Here is a 19166-nt window from a genome sequence, read left to right on the forward strand (position 1 = left end):
GGTCCCGTGGCCGGTCCCCGGTCCGGTGCGGGGGCAACACTGAGGGTTGCGATCCGTTGCCGGACACGGAAAAAGACAAAAAAAAAAAATTTATCCTGATTTTCCTTGGCATAATCAGTTCCTGCTTCCAAATTTGTTGGACTCCATTATCAAGAAAGGTGTAGGGAAATTAGAAAGCTTTTCTTTCTCCTTATAAAGATCAAGTTTTCAGGGAAGAATATTCATCTTCCACTAAAGGATGGTGTCATCTAAGGCTAAGATAGATGGGGACCTGCACTGAGCATTTTCTATATTTTTATCTGTATTTTTACTATTTGTTAATGAATGGAAATTTTATTGTAGCATATGTCTTTGAGACTTGGGTCACTATGATTTCTCTTGAGCAAATAACTGTCCTGGTGCAGGTGAACATCCCAACTTTTTAGTTGTAGAATAATTTTGTGTTATTCAATATTGCTAAAATATGTTAAGTACTGTGGGCAGTTTTTGTTTTAACAAAATTGCAGGTATTTGTGAACTGGTCAGTGCTTTAAAAAATATTTATTTTGGATTGTTCAGTAGTTATCTCTGTCTAAAAGAGATAACTGTTAGCATTTTCTTCTGAGAGTCTGTTCTTCCCTTAAATAAAGAATCACTGATTATGACACAGAAGCTGCTGGGTTAATACCAGGGCTTTATTTTTGTTACAGTAGTTGCTGCTCCCACTCTGAAATGAGTTTTTAGAATGTTGAAAGAATTGATTTTAACCTATGAGTAAATTTTTAATGCACTGTTGTTTTTCTTTCTCTTTTTTGGTCCTCACAGTGAATGCATTCAGTAAATATATATGAATTATACATGCTGTCATTTTACAAGGTTACAGTTGTCTTGTAACTCAACACATGCACAAAAGGAAATGATACAAGAAAGTAATTTTATAACGAGTAAAAACTGAAAGGCCATATATTCATGTTTGATTATATGGTCAGTCAGATTGTGATTCCTATGCATATATATTTAATTTGTTTCTTTTGCTGTAAAGTTGAAAGATAAATATAGATTTTAGCTCTACTTTTCTGATACCAGAAATATAAAGTCTAAATATTTAGTTTTTCGTTCCCTTCCCATCCAACCTGAATCTAGGATCTGAGTTACCTGTTTTTTACTGTAAGAAATCAAACAAAAACCATGGAAAGCTTAATGACAGGGTTGCTTTTAGATTGAATAAGTGTATCAAATTGTCACAAATACATAACCTTTTAGTTAGTTTGGGGTTTGAATTATCAAATTGTCACAAATAGATAATCTTTTAGTTTGGGTTTTATATCAAATTGTCACAAATAGATAACCTTTTAGTTAGTTTGGGGTTTGAATTATCAAATTGTCACAAATAGATAATCTTTTAGTTAGTTTGGGTTTTGTATCAAATTGTCACAAATAGATAACCTTTTAGTTAGTTTGGGAGGTGCTGAGAAACTTAGATGTCATTTGTGTGGTGATTGATAAACTTTATTGGTATTAGCTTCTTTAAGGATTAAAGGCTAAATATAAAGCTAAAGAAAAAATGTCACATTTTTAAAATTCTTTGCAAAATTTTCCTTTACATGTTGTTAACATTGCTGTACTTAGATATAAAAATAATTTAGTCTTTTCCTCACAGGAAAACCAGTAGCTGTCACAAGTAACAGAGGCACAGGAAGGGCACCTTTACGTCCTGGCACTAACCCCCAGCTGGAGTGGCAGTATTACCAGAATAAAGCCCTGAAAGGCAAAGCAGGTACAAATGAGCTCTCTGTGAAGTCGTGGTGCTCCTGTGGACGACTTCTGGATTTTGCTGTTGGTATTGTTAGAGAAATTAAAGCAGAGTTGCAATAATTAGCTTTTTCATTCAGGGATTTTAAGGATATCAATGATATCTTAAAGTAAAATCTGAATATAATACAAATTGACTGGTTTATAGTTATGCTTTCTTGAATTGGAAGGTGATATTTTTTTGGAACAGAAAGTGAAGAGTGTTTTAAAAGGTGTGATCAATTTGCTTTGTATAAATTTAGACTGGGGATGAAAATCTTGGACATCATTTTGTAGAGACCTCTATCTAGGCTTGGGAGTTAACTACTAGTCATTTGGCCCGTGTATCACACTGAGGACCCTAAAGTTCGTGTTGCTCAAGATTTGTATGAAGTGGAATAAGAAATAGTTAAACTTTAATTTGTTGGAATAAGAATGTAAATACCAGTAATCATTCCCCATATTATTTACTGAACCTATTTCATTTGAGAAACAACTTTTCTTGCCACTCTTGGTTTTTAAATTCTGGATACTAATAAACAAAAATCATGAGTTATGCTAATCAATACTTAGATTTTCATGTATCTATTATTTTTTCCCCAGGTAAATTACATGAGAAATGTTTGCTTAGAAATTAAAATCTTTGACACTAATTAGTTTCCTCATGGATGTCTTGCAAAGCTAATTTTTTTTAAAAAAATTGATCTTTCAGAAAAATACTAATCAGAAAGTAGTGAGAAATTAGACACATAGTGGAGTGAGGCATGAAGTTTTGGTTTATCCCAATTATTTCAGTTCCCTGGGTTGTCGGTTGTAAAACCTTGGGGTTATTTTAGAAATGACCCCAGTGAAATTAAGGCAAAAAGAAAGCCAATGGACATCTTTAAGGACTTTTTTTGTGATTACAGTCTTTTTGTTGGTTGTGATCATGTTTATTTGGTGTAAGTATGAAAGAAAATAATTGGAAGTACATATTTATGCTTTGTGTGTACATATATTTTTCAAGTTTTCTAAAGCTTTTCTTGGTCTTTAAATCTTTTCAGAGATTTTTGAGATTGTAGAATTTTGTGTCATGAGTAGATCTTGGGGTGGCTGTTATTGAACTTGTTGAGATTTTGTCGTATTGTGGTGTGGGTGGTTTCTTAAGTATTGGTAGTGTGGTTTTGTGGTAGGTTGGGCTTTTTTTTGTATTTTATATGTGGTATTATTAAAAAGATGAAATGTTAAGATCTAGAAAACAAGAAATAAACTTAAAGAAGCTCACAGTACTTGTCACATATTGGGCACTTAACTGAATGAGTTTTGAAAGAAGACAAAACACGTGTTACTCATTTGCTTCTCTCAGTGATTCAGTGCTCGGGGTCTCTCTGGTGGGTAGAGTCTTGAGTTGGTTGCGCGTGTCCTCATTTCAGCAGTCTACATCTAGAATTTTGAGCTTGGCAAACACGCGTTCATTAGGAGTAGCAGAGAGCTAGTCCTCTTTTATCCTTCCTTTCATCACAGACAATCTGACCATAAATGGTTTGTTAATAGAATACTGTCATTGGTTATTTGTCTTCATTAATTTAGTCACCAGATTTTCATAACATTTTGATGACCTTTTATAATTCATATCCCCTTCATCTCTAAACCTGGGTGGTAAATCATAGGTAAATATCAGGAGAAATATTTGTATTTCACTTGCCATTGAAAACTGACAAAAATAGATTTTCCTCTCACTAGAAAAGGTGAACATAATACTTCGTGTTTTATACTCTTGCTTGTACCTTGATGTCATTCACTTTTATATCCTAAGCCTTTTGACCCATTAGGAGCTAACCAAAATATTTGCTACATATAAAATGAACAGATTGTCCTTTATTTTAAAGTTTGATTGCAACTAAGCTTATGTTCAGAACTTGTTTTTTCAATGCCTTTATTCCCATTTCCTTGTTATTTTCTGATCTTTCTTTCTCTGGGTCATTGTTAGATATGGCACTAAATATAAAAATATTGAGGATCATTTTAGGATTTAGAATCCTTGGGTTCTGTACACTAGCTTTAAAAAGAAAAGTTTTAATGTTTCGGCTTGTATGTCTAGGCGAAGAATTAGGGTAAATAGCATCTTCAGTCCTTTTAAGAAACTTCAGCTTCTTAGGTTTCATATACGAAAACTCAATTACCTAGGGGATCTTCTCCATCTGTGACTTCCATTGGAAGCTGTTTCCCAAGCAGTACTCAGTTAGTGACACCCCTCATTGATGATCTTATTGTTTGGAACCATTCATACTCCAGATTTCATGGTTGGGGCCTTTTACCCCTTCCTGGATTCCCAGGATGCATATGTTTTCTATCCCTTCAGCAACTTCACTTTTCATTCTAAAGAACAACAGTTTTTAAAATCGTATTAGTCATAGATTTATTCTCAGCGATTTCTTTTTCACAGACTTGGGTCCTGGCCTCTGATTTCTCCAACCGTTCCTCCACATTCTCCATGTGCCCGTCTAGTTTGTCAAGTTTTGATGAGCAGTTCTCTACTTTGCCCTCCAGTGAGGACAGTGTGTCCCTGCATTTCCCCGAATCTCACATGAAGCAACTCACTCCGCTCGTGGAGGGACCCACGCACTCTGCTGCACTGTGGAACAGGTCAGCCAGCCCAGAGAAGAGGAGCACCATGGTGCTGCCTCGCAGGCCAGGGCATGGGGGCGCATGGACCACAGAGACTGTTCTCCCTGCGAGCATGAGTTTTCTGTAATTTGCAAAACAAGTATCTTAGGTTAACTAGCCCTTCATATATAAAAGTCACATAACTCCCCAACTTTTAAGGCATAACTCAATGGTTACATCTTTGAAGGGCAGCTGGTTGTGGCTGTTCGGGCTTCAACACTTTTTTTGGTCTAGTAGCACCCACTGTTGAACTAGACCCTCTATTGGTCTAGTAGCACCCTCTGTGATGCTGACAGTCCTGAAACTCTTACAGATTTTGTAGTGGACTAATAAAATTTATATTTAGCCTTTTAAGACCCTTCAGAAACACTGGTAATCTGCTCTGCATTGTCTTTAATTTGTAATAGGGTAGCATATGTTATTCACATTATATCAGGAACTAAAGCTCACATTACATACTCTACTGTTTTTATTTTTGATGCAAGTAGGATTTGACCCCACTGAGGTGCTGATCCTCAGAGTTTGATTTGCATTTATGCTGTCTTTATGTGAGTGCTGGAATCCAGAAATGCTTGTGTGGGTTGCATAGTTAGGTAAAAGATGTTGATGATTACTGGTCAAACCAGGAGGTGTTGTTTCAGCCCACAAAGCCAGATGCTTTGCCATGTTTTTCTGGCAAATGATAATGCATTAACTTAGCTGAATTTTCATGGAAATTTAAGTCTCTGAAATAGAAGAGAAATGCTGGTTTTGTTAGTTATATATTGTTAGAGTGTACTCAAAATAGGTTTGTCTAGAATTAGCTGAAGTGGTATATTTTGGTCTTGTTTTACTACTCGTATTTTTGTTTATGACAGTAGAAGTATGGCTGAGATGGTGGTTGTAGAATGTGGTGTTTTCTACAACACACTGTTCTTGGAACCTCGTAGTAGTATTCCAAGAGACTTTGTGTTTTAATCCTTGAAGTTGTGTCTGTGTTTTAAGCTGTTTCTCAGTTCCTAGTGAAGCTCAGGGTGGTAGAAGAGGTAAGATGGCATGCAGCCAGGAGGCTCCCTAGATTGTGGCTTTTGTACTCCTGTGTGAAGTTGTAGATCTGGTTTGGATTTAAGAGATATTGATGAGCTGTCCTATTTAGGCTAGAGTTGTGTTCTGTAAAGCAGTTGCTATTCTGATCACACTTGAATGTTTTTAATTGAACATGCATTGTTAAACCAAAAATAGAATTATCTGAAAAGGGGTATAATGTTGTGTGGCTGTTTGACCTGATGTGTGTTTAGAAGAAAAAGCTTAAATTTAGGATACAATGTACTAAATTATTGTTTGATCAAATGGTAGGAATTTGATGTGTAAACATGTTAATTAGCTTTAAGTTCTGCAGATAGTTCTTTTAGGAAACAGTGGAGAGCATTCAGAAAAATTTATGTTTTCCATTAACTTTTTCCCATTACAGAGATCTTTATGATCCTTTTAAGGAATAGGAGGGGGTTCATCTCCCTGATCACTTCTCACCCTTGTCCACCTCAAGGGATTGTGTGTTATAGGATATATTTTATCTATTTTAAAAAATCTCTATTATTAGAACTGGACACTTTGAATTTATTATGATAATAAGTTTTTATCTGACTGCTGATGAAGAACATAACGAAGCAAACCATTTTAAAGTTATAGAGAGTTTTCTTTTATTAAATAAGGAAGTAATACCAACAGAGATAGGTATATTTGGAATCTAATAAACATTTGTGTATGAAAAGAATGGAAAACAAATTTCTTGAGTAAAAGTTAAGGAAAATCAGTTTTTCATATATAATCATTAAATCTTTATTATTTTTAAAGCAGATATACCAGATTCATCAGTGTGGGAGAATCAAGATTCTGCACAGACAAATGGGATTGATTCTGTGTTGTCAAAGGCCGAAATTGCATCTTGTAGTTATGAAGCCAGGTATGTAGCAGTTAAGTGTGTTGTAATTCTTAATGAATAATTTGGCTAATCACTTTCATATGATCTTTTGAAGTCAATTCAGACACATTAGCCAGGCCTTTGATTTAAGTATGTTACAGACATGTTATAGAAAGAAATGTTTTTAGTCTTAATCCCTCGATTGGACCTCCCTCTCCCCTCCTCCCAACAGATAGGTTAGATAACATTAAATAAGTAACTTAAAAATTCCCTGATGAACCAGTAGTTCCTACAGTGGAAACCAAAAGAAATTGAGCATTTTATCATTTTTATTGTCTTTTGAAGCATGAAACTAAAGAATTACATTTTTTTGAATGAGAGAGGGCCTTAATATTTACCTACTCTAATCTTCCTTTTTTACAGCTGCGAAATTCCTTGTAGAACTTCTGGTATTCAGTGTTTTGGGGTTTTTTTTAAAATAATTTGTTAAAACTCAACTGCCTGTTAAATTATAAGTAAATAATTCCACATGGGCATGCTTAATAATATCCTCACTTAAAATTGGTGAGAGTGTTGTCAACTGGTTAGCACCAACTTTATATACAGGTCTTTATCTTACAGTAACCTTAAAGCCTAATTATAATTGGCTATTTCAGTATGAGAAAGAAACACATGTACATATGTATTCCTCATACTTCAATAGAGTCGGTCATTTTGAAATAATCAATTATAATAGTTGTAAAAGTTGAAGGAGTGTTAATTAAAAAAAGAAGTCTTTAGTTTTTTTTCTTTCCTGGTAACTGAACACAGACATTTTTACCTTTATAACACAGAAAGTACTTACACATTGTTAGCAAGTGTTACAGTATTCATTCATTCACCCCTTGGTATCCATGAGGATTGGTTCCAGGACTTCCTGCAGATACCGAAATCTATAGATGCTCACCTTCCCCGGTCAGCTCTCCACATCTGTGAGTTCCACATCCATGGATTCAACCAACTGTGGATTGAAAATATTTTCTGCAGATGCTTAACCTGTGGATATGGAGGGCTGACTGTAATTACAAAAAGAACCCATCTTAATTAAATCAGTTACATTTTTTCAGTCTTTGATTCAAAGTTGGGGTTATTCAAGGAAGTCCAATCTGAACAAAAAATATTTGAGCTTAACATCATCTACCCAGAATATTTATTTGAAATCTTGCTAATTATTTTATTAAAAGGATATTTAAGTAAAAAAGCATTGTGTTCAAACTATAAAATATTTTAAATTGTTTTCCATTTATGATATGTCAAACTCTTACTCCCAGGCTGACTGTGCCTTTTTTATTAACAGAATTATGTTTTAATCTTTTTCATTGTCAGGTGATAATGTGGCCAAGGAATTGAAACTTACTTTTTTATTTTTTATTTTTTATTATGAATATTCATGAGATACAAGTTATCAGAAATTTGCTTTTGTACCCCGTGTCCCCTCCCAGTTATCCGCCACCCCCCCCCAACCTTGCTTTGTAGCCCTACCAATGTTCCCTCCCTCTGCAAGACCACCACACTACTATGGAACTTACTTTAATAAATGAAAATTAGGTTAAATACAAATGCATTTTGGATTGTTTATACTACTTTTTATTAGCATAGGCAGTTCAGAGCTGAAGTGTTGTGCTCAGTAGGATAGTTTTTTTTCCCTCCTAGTAAGTTATTGAATGGTGACTTGTACTTCTGATGGATAGACAGTTGTGCTAAGTATCTGGAGGCTGTGATGAAGCCCAGAAATAATGTTAGTCCTTGTGTTTGCTGATTGGTGAAATGAGAGCTCCACCCTTGCCAGGCAACCTCTACAGGGTCTCCCTTCATGCCCAGTTCCCCCAAAATGAATACTGTATGGTGAGTACCCAGGCTGCCTCAAGGGTAGAAGCTCCTGATGGCTTTGGACTCCAGGCGCCACAGTTGTGTCTAGGCTCTAGGCTTCTTCTGGTGTTTGGATGGTGCTATCGACCCACATGTGGTGACTGTCAAACTGAGCTTCTTACAGAATAATTGGGGTGACAATATATGAGGGTCAAATACTACATAGCAAGCCATTTAAGTGCCACTTAAATGGCAAATATTCATTTTAAGGAGATGTGTAAAGTGACGAAAGGTGTTAGAGTGTGAGTTGAAAAAAAAAAAAGCCTACAGCTATGGAGTTTTTGTCCTTTTGTAATTTTTCATTTTCTAGAAAGCTATTCCTAATGAAAGTATCTAGAAAATTTCTGTATATGCTTTTTTGTGGCTGTCCAACAGGTATATTTTCCCTATGTAAGATTTTTTAAAACAAGTATAATTAATAATTGCATTAGAGAAATGTTTCTGAAATTGGAATGGGTACTAGATTATAGTGATGGATTGCCTAGTTTTTTCATTGGCGAGTTTTCAAAAGACATTAATGATGGGATCAACAAAGGATAGAATGTGAATATGGGATGGTGGAAATCATACAGAAGAAGTCTGTGTATGTGTAGGTCACAGTATGCATTACCATTAGTAGTTTTACCCATACTCATAAAGAACAAGCTTTGTACATAATATGTGGATGCATAGGTAATGATTTACAAATACCCTAGCATCACAGGTTTTTAAGATCGAATAATTTTTAAACCTCTATGTTCACATGCTTTTGTAAGGACCCTTTACTGTTCTTACTTATCAGTGAGATAGATGTCTTTTAGTATGTTGAATGGGCAGTGACAGTGGTTTGATGGTTAATTTTTTCTATATCGTCTAATCCAACATTAGATACAATTGTCTGAGCAAAGTGTATTGCAAGAAAGAGTGTGCTGTTGAATGGGCAGTGACAGTGGTTTGATGGTTAATTTTTTCTATATCGTCTAATCCAACATCAGATACAATTGTCTGAGCAAAGTGTATTGCAAGAAAGAGTGTGCTCTATGCACTTTAAGCCTGGGAATAAACTATTTTTGCAGTATACACTTAACGAAGTATTGGTAATTTATCCTGCATGGGATTTTAGTTGGTAGAAATAGATTAGTCATGGTAGCAAAGAATCACTTCAAACTTTAGTAATTATCTGTACTAATTAATTTTCTGTGAAACAGTTCTAATTTCCCAACCATAAACTCAAGGTATTAGGCTTTCCTTAGTTATAGAAATCCTCTTAGGTTTTCCTATTTTGTTTGTAATTTCCTTATAGTGTCACATGGCTCTTAAACGTTTCTCTCTGGGAAATGTGCATAAGTACATAAGTAGGGTGTACTGTTTTTTTCTAAGTAATGTGGCTCTGAAACTTTTTATATAAATGAAAAATTTGAAAATGAAATTATTAAAAATATAAGAACATGATATAGGAATTATATATATAACATTCCTTTAAAAATGAATAATTACCTTTAATTTGTAAGTTTAGCTTTTATACACTGAACCTGTGTATCTAGCATTTTTATTACCTGAAGTTTACCCTTTTCTATGCTAGACCTTTTTCCTGCTATAATCATTTCTGATAAATGTTCTGAACTATTTATATGTTCAGAAATTTTCTGAACTATTTATATGTGTATATGTGTGTGTGTGTGTGTGTGTGTGTGTGTGTGTGTGTGTGTGTGTGTATATATATATATAAACAATCAAACTATTATATATACAAGGGTACTTCAGAAAGTTCATGGAAAAATAGAATTAAAAGGTAATGGAATCTTTCCATGAACTTTTTTTTTTCCTTTTTGTATTTTTTTACTGACCGGTAACGGGATCGCAACCCTCGGTGTCGCGCCCGTACCGGGGACCGGCAACGGGATCGCAACCCTCAGTGTTGCGCCCGCCCCGCGCTCAGCCAATGAGCGGGAACCAGTCTCCACATGGGATCTGAACCCTCGGCGGGAGCACTCCCAAGCAGCGCACTCTCCAGTGCGCCACCGGGCCAGCCCTTTCCATGAACTTTTTGAAATACCTTCATATACTTCCGTGCATTAGTAAATAAAGCTTGTTGACTATATATCATCCTATTCTAAATGACACAGGGTCATTCTCATGAACATCACGAGGTCTGTTTTGTTTACCATCTTATGCCCACCACCTGACAAAATGCCTGAGATATAAGTATTTGTTGAATGAATAAAAGAATTGTTTTGTCTTGTTTTTACCATTCTGTTTGTCAGTCATCACTTACTTTACTATTTTTTTTCCTTCCTGTTAGATATTTTTCATCGACTAGGGACTTGGCAATGAGGCAATTTATTACTGTTTTTGTGTACATAAAAAATGCATGTGATTTTACCTTTACCCCTGAGTAACTTGGAGGACTCTTCCTTCTTGGCTGTCAATGGTGGTCTGAATGTTGGGAGGGGTGCCAGAGGCCTCTGAGTAATTGAAGACTATTATACCTACGTTTCTTAAAACAGGGCACACCTCCGTACTAAGTAAGAATTTAGTAATATTTATTAATGAATGTATAGAATAACTATTGTCATATTATGTAATAATATTATATAATCTGGTGAAACAGTGCTTTATTATTTTGTCTGTGTTTTTACTATATTTTCTTGATTCTTTACAGAGTGATAAAATGGAATTTTATTAATTATATATAATTCCCTAAGTATAGTTTTTTGCTGAATGCCCCAAATATCAAAGATAATGTGGGGCATTGAGACATGCAGTAGATTTAAAATTTACCATTTTCAATTAGGTTCCTCAAAGTTCTGGAACCCTGGCTCCTGCCCAGAGTGATGTCCTACCATATACAATGCTGTTGGCATCTCAACCACTGTGGAGCCACTTCAGGAGCATGGAATTGGTCAATTGGGAATTGGGTGGTAATAGGATGAGTACATTTTGTCTGTTTGTCACATAGCACCGTTTTGTGTAGTTCTTTTGTTTATATTCTTTGTCTTTGGGGGATGAAACCTGGCCAAACTGTGCCATGTATTAGGGGAAGAAAACCTCTTTTGGACAGCATATTCCTGCTCTGTGGTGGTGGATCGCAACCCTCGGTGTTGCGCCCGCACCTCGCTCAGCCAGCGAGCGGCCGGTCTGTACGTGGGATCCGAACCCTCGGCGGGAGCGCCACCACGCTCCCAAGTGGCGCACTGTAGCAGTGCGCCACCGGGCCGGCCCTGGATTGGAATTTTTTAACCTGGTTATTCTCTTTTATTACGTTTCATTATAATTTTACTCAAAGTTAGAACTGATAGTGTGGTAATAAAAAGAGACACTTAAAACGCCTTTGTCTTCTTAAAATCATTAGATATATCAAAAGTCAGTCTTTAGTAATAGTTTCAAAATTGTTGATCAATTGGCTTGAGAAAAGATTAATTTTAAAAATATTTATAGTGTAGGTACATTTAATGCTAACTCAAAACTCAGAATTTTAAAAAGTATATGAAGGTGTGTGTGCTTTAAAGCAGGGGTCAACATAATTTCTTTGTAAAGAGCAGCTAAGGTCTCTGTCACAACTATTCAACTCTACTTTGTAAATTGAAAGCAGCCACAAACAATGTAAGTAAATGGGCATGGCTGTGTTCCATTAAAAGCTTATCAAAACAGACATCTGGACGTTGGGCCAGGAGGTACACTTCTTGCCACTATCTTCATCTCTACCTCTTCTTTCTTAACGCTTTATTTGAACACCAGTATCCATTAGGTACAAAGGACTCCTAGATGGTGCTAATCTCACAGAGGAATAATATCCAATCCCTGCCTTGCGGGAGCTTACTTGAGTAGGGGAGAGAAAATATAAAAGGACAGATTAAGTTATCTGGCATCAGTGTGTAGGATTGAGTGCTGAATGGTAAGCCAGTTATAATTACAGTTGTCCTTAATATCCTGAATAGAGCAATGCTGTTATTACCAAGTGGAAAGTGCTTTAACTCCTGTTTCAAAGATGAGGTCAGTGGTAGCATCCAAATGAGGGCTAGGAATGGGTGGCTTAGCTCAGCAGTGGTCCTGCTGTATTGTGGGTATCGAGACCCTGGAACAGACCACCAGCCTGAACCTCAGATCAAGAGGATTTGAGGGAGAGCTGCGACACATAGTGGTCCTGATACAATGTTAGCCTGTGGAGACATTTTCAGTGGCACTTTTCTATGCTCAGGGGAAAAATTAGCAGTGTTATTCTCCTACCACCCTTTGGAAATCATGTCTCAGCTTCGTATTCTCCCTGCCTCGGGGCGACTTACACCCTGAAGTAAAGGTCCTCATATTGGGTATGCCCTTCTGTTACTATAAATTTCATTATTTAAGCCTAAACAAAAGATACTCATTTCTTGAATGATTAGAGATATTAATCTGGTTTGTAACCTACATTAAGGTGTAGGTGAGAGGTGAGGCCTGGCCCTGTTAGCATATATTAATTACCAAGTAGGTTGTGGAAGACTTGCTTTTGATCCTGAAGCCTCTTTGGTTGCCTCCCATTTCTGGCCCAGTTCTGTGTTGTGGTTTTGTAGTCCTTATATTTAATTGGCATTGGAGCCTTATAACAACTCGTCTTCTTTTCCTTACTCTAGCTAATTAAAACAAGTCCTTTATGTGGATACAAAAAAAAAAGTATTTCAACATGCAAGAAATGTAGATGGGATTCTCTTAGGCAGGCGGTTTGGGGTGATTAGCTACTTTATCTTAGTGCATCTTAGGCCTGCTACAGTGAATGATTTTTGATTGGTACTTTTGTTTTAGGAGAGCAGCAATGACTTATTTGACTGATTAATGTAATTTTTCTGTTCCTTAAGGACTCTTGTAAACCATGTTTGAAAATTTTTTAGATTAAATTTTTTAACAGTTCTAATTCATCCACCACTTTTCAACTATTCAAAGGTTTAGAGAGGTATTCTTAGCATAGAGAAACTGGAATGATATCTTCTATTTTTCGTAGTTAATATGGAAAATGAGAACATACTAATTAAGTTTGGAGCTAAAAGTTAGGTGACTAAATAATGGCACTTTGGTCAGTTTATCTAAAATTATAATTTTTTTTAGTATTTTAAGCCTTGTTAAGGAAATATTGAAGAAAGGTACCATAGGAAGACTGTATTTTGCAACGCTCGTGTCTACGAGATGTTCGCCATGGCTATAATTCATTGCCTTTGCTTTGTGTTGATAGCTACACGCATAACATCGAAGCTGTCAGTTGTGATGAAGCACTGGTAGACATCACCGAAATCCTTGCAGAGACCAGACTAACTCCTGATGAATTTGCAAATGCTGTCCGTATGGAAATCAAAGACCAGACTAAATGTGCTGCCTCTGTGGGAATTGGTTAGTATCTAACTTATATGGTACTATTCATTTTACTCAAAAGAGTTGCTTTAGGATCCTAGAATATCATGTAATTTTAAGGAGTTTTTGTTTCTTTAGCTTACTACTTATTGCATAGGTAGACCTCTTCTAAAACAGTGTTTAACATTGCCTGCAATTAGTGATACATGAAATAAAAGTGTGGGAAATGCCAATTAATGGTTGAAAATATCTTTGCACTAACGTTGGAATATTTATTTGTTCTTCAAAAATGAGAGTTGAATTCAATATTTGTAAACAATATTTATTTTTCAAAAGTGAACAGAAGCTGTATTTAAAGCAGGTGGTGGTGTGCAGTTTGGAGTGAAATGCCGCATGTGAGTCTTGTCACTATTCAGCTGCCTGGAATGCGCAGCCACCATTCCTGTCTTTACACTCTCAATTCTAGAAGTCGCCACCACTGACCGGTGCTCTCAGTGACTGTCCGGTTTCTCCCCATGTCTACCTCATTCTGTCTTTATACCTTGCCCTTTGTTTCCTTGGCCGCTCCCACACTTATCCTTCTTCTGTTGACTCTTGCAGCTGTGCCAGGAGCTCTTGCTGTTACACATATGCTTTCCTAAGTCACCTCTTCCTTTCTGAACCTACTCAGTACCTTCTGCCAGGATACCCTTTTTCTTGCCACTCTTTATAAAGCAGAACCAGTTTTGTCTCCGTTACTCATATGCCACATACCCTTCTTTCTCTGAAGTTCCCTGTCTTTGTATGCATGGGATTTATAAAGGTGACTGAGTGACAACACAGAGAGGCTACTAATACCATTGAAAGAAGAATTCATTAATTCCATTTCCTGAGAGGAAGGGGCTCACCACGCCATGCAGGCCACTGTGGAAGTGCCAGGATAGTCAGGAGGCAGAAGCCAGAGGAGCGGCAGAAAGCCTGGGCCAGAGACTTTCTTGAGGTTCCCATGGGAAAGGCAAGGCAGGGCAGGGGATTATTATTTTAAAAATTTAGAATTGGCTAGTTTATTTTTGGCAGGCTTTGTGCTATAGGGGTGGTCTCTAGGTGCCTGGTACTTGGCCCTGGGATGATTTAAGGAAGGGAAGGTATTAGCTTGGTTTGGAAGAGTTTGATAAGGAGGTGGTTAGGGGTGGTTGGCTTGCATATGAGAGGCATGCTTCCAAGTAGGTGGTTTACTTCCTTTCGGAATTAGCTAGCCTTGGAGGGCAGTCTCTCCCCAACAAGCAAGATTTTTAAGTTGTCAAAACATCGTAAGTCACAGAAAATAAAAATACATTATTAATACATTTGTAGCATCCCTGCAGTTACTGGCCAGCCTGCCTTTTTCTCTTGTTGTTGGTCCACAGATCCTTCTCAGCATTTCATTTAGGACTTACCGTCTGTATTCTGTATTCTAGTGTCATGCACAATTTTAGTTTTTGTTTTTAATGGTACTTGTTTTTAATTTACAAGTGATAATATGAATATGTTCTTTTAAGTTCAAGCATATAATTAAAGCTAAAATCCCATTTGATATTTCCACTCCTCAGTGGCTTTGCCTTCCCCAATGCTCACCACTTTTATAATTTTGGAGTGACTTTCCAGAACTTTCTCTCTTCATCAATCTCTGTTTACCCTAGGAAAATATATAGTTTTATGTATGTCTTCCATAAAACCAAGACATGTCCTTGACGGAAGCCTTCCCTAATATCTGGAGATTTTAGTGGCACAGAAGCTCACCTAGCAGCTGAGCCTTCTCAGTTCTGTCACCTTTTCCTCGACAGGGCTTTCGTAGCCTGTGCCTGTACCTGCATCATGGACCTCGCTGCCCCTCTACATGTTTTGAAGACCCTGCTGCCCTTAGTTCCCGCTGCACATGTTCTGGCTCTTTGGGCTTTCTTTTTCCCTTTGTGCAGTAGACTCCTTTGGCCTCATTTCCCTAGCTAGCCTGGATCCCTTGTTGGGCAAATGAACTAGTTTCTGGTCATTACCCTCAATTCCTATAAACTCCCATTCTTTTTTTTTTTAATTTGTTAACTTTTTTTTTTTTACATTCTATGATGTTGTGAAGCAGTTGGGAGGGAAGGGGAGAGGGGAAAGGGGAAGGAAATGGGATGGAAGGAGGAGGGGTGGGGTTGAGGCCTGTGCCACCCCCCTCATTCCCACATGGGAGACCGGGGGCTTCCAGCAGTGGCTTGGTCATTGCTGGGCTGGGTGCAGATGTTACGGGGGTGTGGCTAAAGCCCTAGCCCCCCACCACCCCAGCTTGAGAGCCTTCTTGTGGCAGCTTGATAGTCTTCGCTGGGCTGGTTGTGTGTGTCGGGGGTGTGTGGCTGAGGCCAAGGCCAAGGCCTCCCACCACCCCGCGTGGGATAGCCTGGGGCACTTCCTGCAGCGGCTCTGGGCTGGTTACAGTTGTTGGGGTACACTCCCATTCTTAAGATCAGGGCTACTTTCTCTATTTCTATGCCTAGGTGGATGCTGAAATGACACTTGTTTTAGAGCAAAGAGAAACCTCTGTCCAGCAACCATACTGGTTATAATCTGGAGCTTAAATTCTGCCAGTTTTATACCTTGTTTGAAATGATCAAAACTATATTATTTTCATTGCTTTTAGAAATTTGAGAGGTAACCTGTCTGGACAGTTTTCTGTATTTAGTAAGCAAATAGTTTTAAAAGTGGAAAATGTATTAGCTGTATTAGGAAAAATAAAACCTAAAGATGAAATGTGTTTTTGTTAACTCCAAACATTGAAGAAAAACTTCCATCTACATCTTCCTCACTTAAGGTGCAGGATATTTAGTTATTTTGTATTTTGTGTAATTACCTATTTGTTGTACAGTAGTCCATGTCAGCTTTGCAAAGGTCCAGTGTACATTTATAATGAAAGTCTTTTAATTCATCTATTTGTTAAAATGGATTTGGTGGTACTTTTATATGCATATTTTAAAGCCTGATAAAAGTATATCTGAATAAAAGTATATCTGAACTTAGAAATTTCTGTGATAGGCCATAAAATATTAAATGACCCAGACATCCTTTTATGGTGGGTTAGTTTTAAAGCTTCCTGACTCCCTAGTAAATAACTTAAAACAATCTATTAGTGTGAGAAATGTGAAATTTGACATTTTTGAGGGTCAGTTTGAGGTATAATTTGAAGACTAGCCTTATAAAATCAAACTAGCAAATTACCTCATTAGAAAACGCAGTTTGAGCAGTTTTAATAAGATATCTTATTGCAGTTTTATACAAGAAGGAACCAGTGTATTTAAAACTGCATGTAAAATTTGAGTTTAAGATTATTATACTAGTCATCTCTATTTTGCTTGGGCTGCCATAACAAAGTATACAGACTGGGTGGCTTAAACAACAGACTTTTATTGTCTCTCAGTTCTGGAGGCTGAAAGTCCAAGATCAGGGTGTCAGCAGGATTGGTTTCTCTGTCCTTCACTTACGGGTGGTCGTCTTCTCCCTGTGTCTTCACATGGTCTTCCCTCTGTGTCTGTCCTCATCTTCTCTTCTTATAAGGACACCAGTCATATTTGATTAGGGCCCACCCATATGACTTCATTTTACCTTAATTATCTCTATTAAAGATTCTATGTCGGGCCGAGCCCGTGGCGCACTCAGGAGAGTGCAGCACTGGGAGCGCAGCAGCGCTCCTACCGCGGGTTCAAATCCTATATAGGGATGACTGGTGCGCTCACTGGCTGAGCGCGGTGCAGCTGGTCTCAAAAAGGACAAAAAAAAAAAAGATTCTATGTCCAAATGCAGACACACTATGCAGTACTTGGGGTTAGGACATCAACATTTTGGAAAGACATAATTCAGTCCAAAGCACTATCTTTAAACTGAATAGATTTTGAAGTTGTTGTTGTTTTAAACTGAAGTAGAGAAGTTTTAGCTCCTTGACCTAATAATTTTGCCATTCACCCTGATTTGCTTCCTGGCTGGAAAGACTTTATTTCATGACAGGCAAGCGTGAGGTTACATGTTACCATTCTTTGAACTGGCTAAGCTTTGAGGCACAAACTTGACTTCCCTAAGCGACATCCAAAAGATAGAGGCAGCGAAATTGGCTCCTTCTTCTCTTCAGAAACAGGTCTTACAGCACTGGTAATAATAATGGTTCATGTGATTTTCATGTGTTTAAAACTATTGCCTTTTATAAAATCCCCAAATTCTTAATCTGACTGATATAGAACATTCAGGTGTGCAGAATGTCAGCTGCCTTCATTATTACCCCTGTCCTGAAGATGGCATTGTAACCCATCTTTTCCTAAAGTTTGCTCCACAGAATACAGGCTGTTCCTTAAAAAGGGATTTTACATATGTGTGGGAACCTCCCCTGGTAGAGGGCCATACAATAAAAGTTCTGAGAATTATTATAATAAAAAACCTGTTTATATTTGTTAAAAAGTAGTAATTTCCCAAAGATATTTGGTACCTTTTAACATCTTATAGAACATGCTGTGAGGAAACTTTGCTCTCTAGCCTATAACCAGAAGAAATTCATTGGTAACTCTCTTCACCCCCAACTTTATTTTGGTCCCATGGCTCATAATAATAGTTTACCAAGCACAAAATGTGCTGAGCATAATAAACATAGTTACGTAAGAAGGAAAAATACATAGTAAGGTTTTGTTTTAGAGGGCTCTAACAAATTGCTTAATTTGATCTATTTACCTAATGAAAGAAAGGATTGTCCCCAACAACTTTTTCAATACTAAGAACCATTTCTGTGTGTTCTTTGGATCTTTGCAAGGCTTTTCACCTATGCATGTGCCCTTAATTTAAGGACCCTTGGAACCTTGTTCAGCCAGTACTAGGTTGGTGCTTGCAGTCTGTGGTTTCCATCTCTCGGTCCATTCTCAGAGAAATGAGACTTAAACACACAGGTGTTCTTAAAAATGTGCAGTATCCTAATATGTAGCCACTAGCCAAGTGAAGCTAGTAAAATTCAGAGTTAATTAAAGTTAAATAAAATAAAATCAACAACTGATTTCCTCAGTTGCACTCTGACCACCTGTCAAATGCTCAGTAGCCACATGTGGCACGTGCCTTCTGGATTGGACAGTGCAGCAGAGAACGCTCCCACCAATGCAGAAAGTTGTGTCGGGCAGCACTAATGTACTGTAGCGCTAACATGAGCTTTATTCTTTGAACTGTTACTCCTCCATGTCTGTGTTGGACAGCCAAGTTCTGGATGCCAGGGAGGGGACATTATTGGCCATTTTTAATCCAGAGTCATAGTTCCCCTTCAGGATACCTAGCCTTTGCCATAGCTGCTTGAACAGGAGCCTCCACATCTTTGTTTTCTTCTCTTCTTGGAGACTCAGTTCCAAGTGAGGACAGTTTTCTTCACTTTTCCTTTCCAGGGGGCTGTCCTCAGTTTGGGCCCCGAGCCCCCCTTTACTTTCTTCTAAGAGACACCCCTGTTTCCTTCTAAACACACACTTAGAGACAATGTAGTTAAACTAGCACTCCTCGCCAGGGTTTTGGCACTGGCTCCAAGCTTAATTTTTCCACCCCCACACAAAGTCGTAGGGTTTAGGGGTAGACTACACCCCCAGGCCTCCCTTCCCCACCTCAGTCTCAGGCCCATTTCATTCCATCAGATGAGCTT

At 37.5% G+C, this 19166-nt stretch overlaps 1 protein-coding gene across 1 annotated transcript in view; it reads left to right on the forward strand.

The window, feature by feature from the left end:
- Positions 1 to 19166, forward strand: part of REV1 (REV1, polymerase (DNA directed)) — a 78886-nt gene that overhangs the window by 46712 nt on the left and 13008 nt on the right. Inside the window, exons 8-10 of the mRNA XM_008576824.1 lie at positions 1640 to 1756; positions 6253 to 6358; positions 13407 to 13561. Coding sequence (XP_008575046.1) covers positions 1640 to 1756; positions 6253 to 6358; positions 13407 to 13561 — 378 coding nt within the window. The remainder of the gene's footprint in view (positions 1 to 1639; positions 1757 to 6252; positions 6359 to 13406; positions 13562 to 19166) is intronic.

This window comes from Galeopterus variegatus, unplaced genomic scaffold, assembly GCF_000696425.1.
Source record: "Galeopterus variegatus unplaced genomic scaffold, G_variegatus-3.0.2 Scaffold1410, whole genome shotgun sequence".
In the NCBI taxonomy this organism is placed as follows: domain Eukaryota; kingdom Metazoa; phylum Chordata; class Mammalia; order Dermoptera; family Cynocephalidae; genus Galeopterus; species Galeopterus variegatus.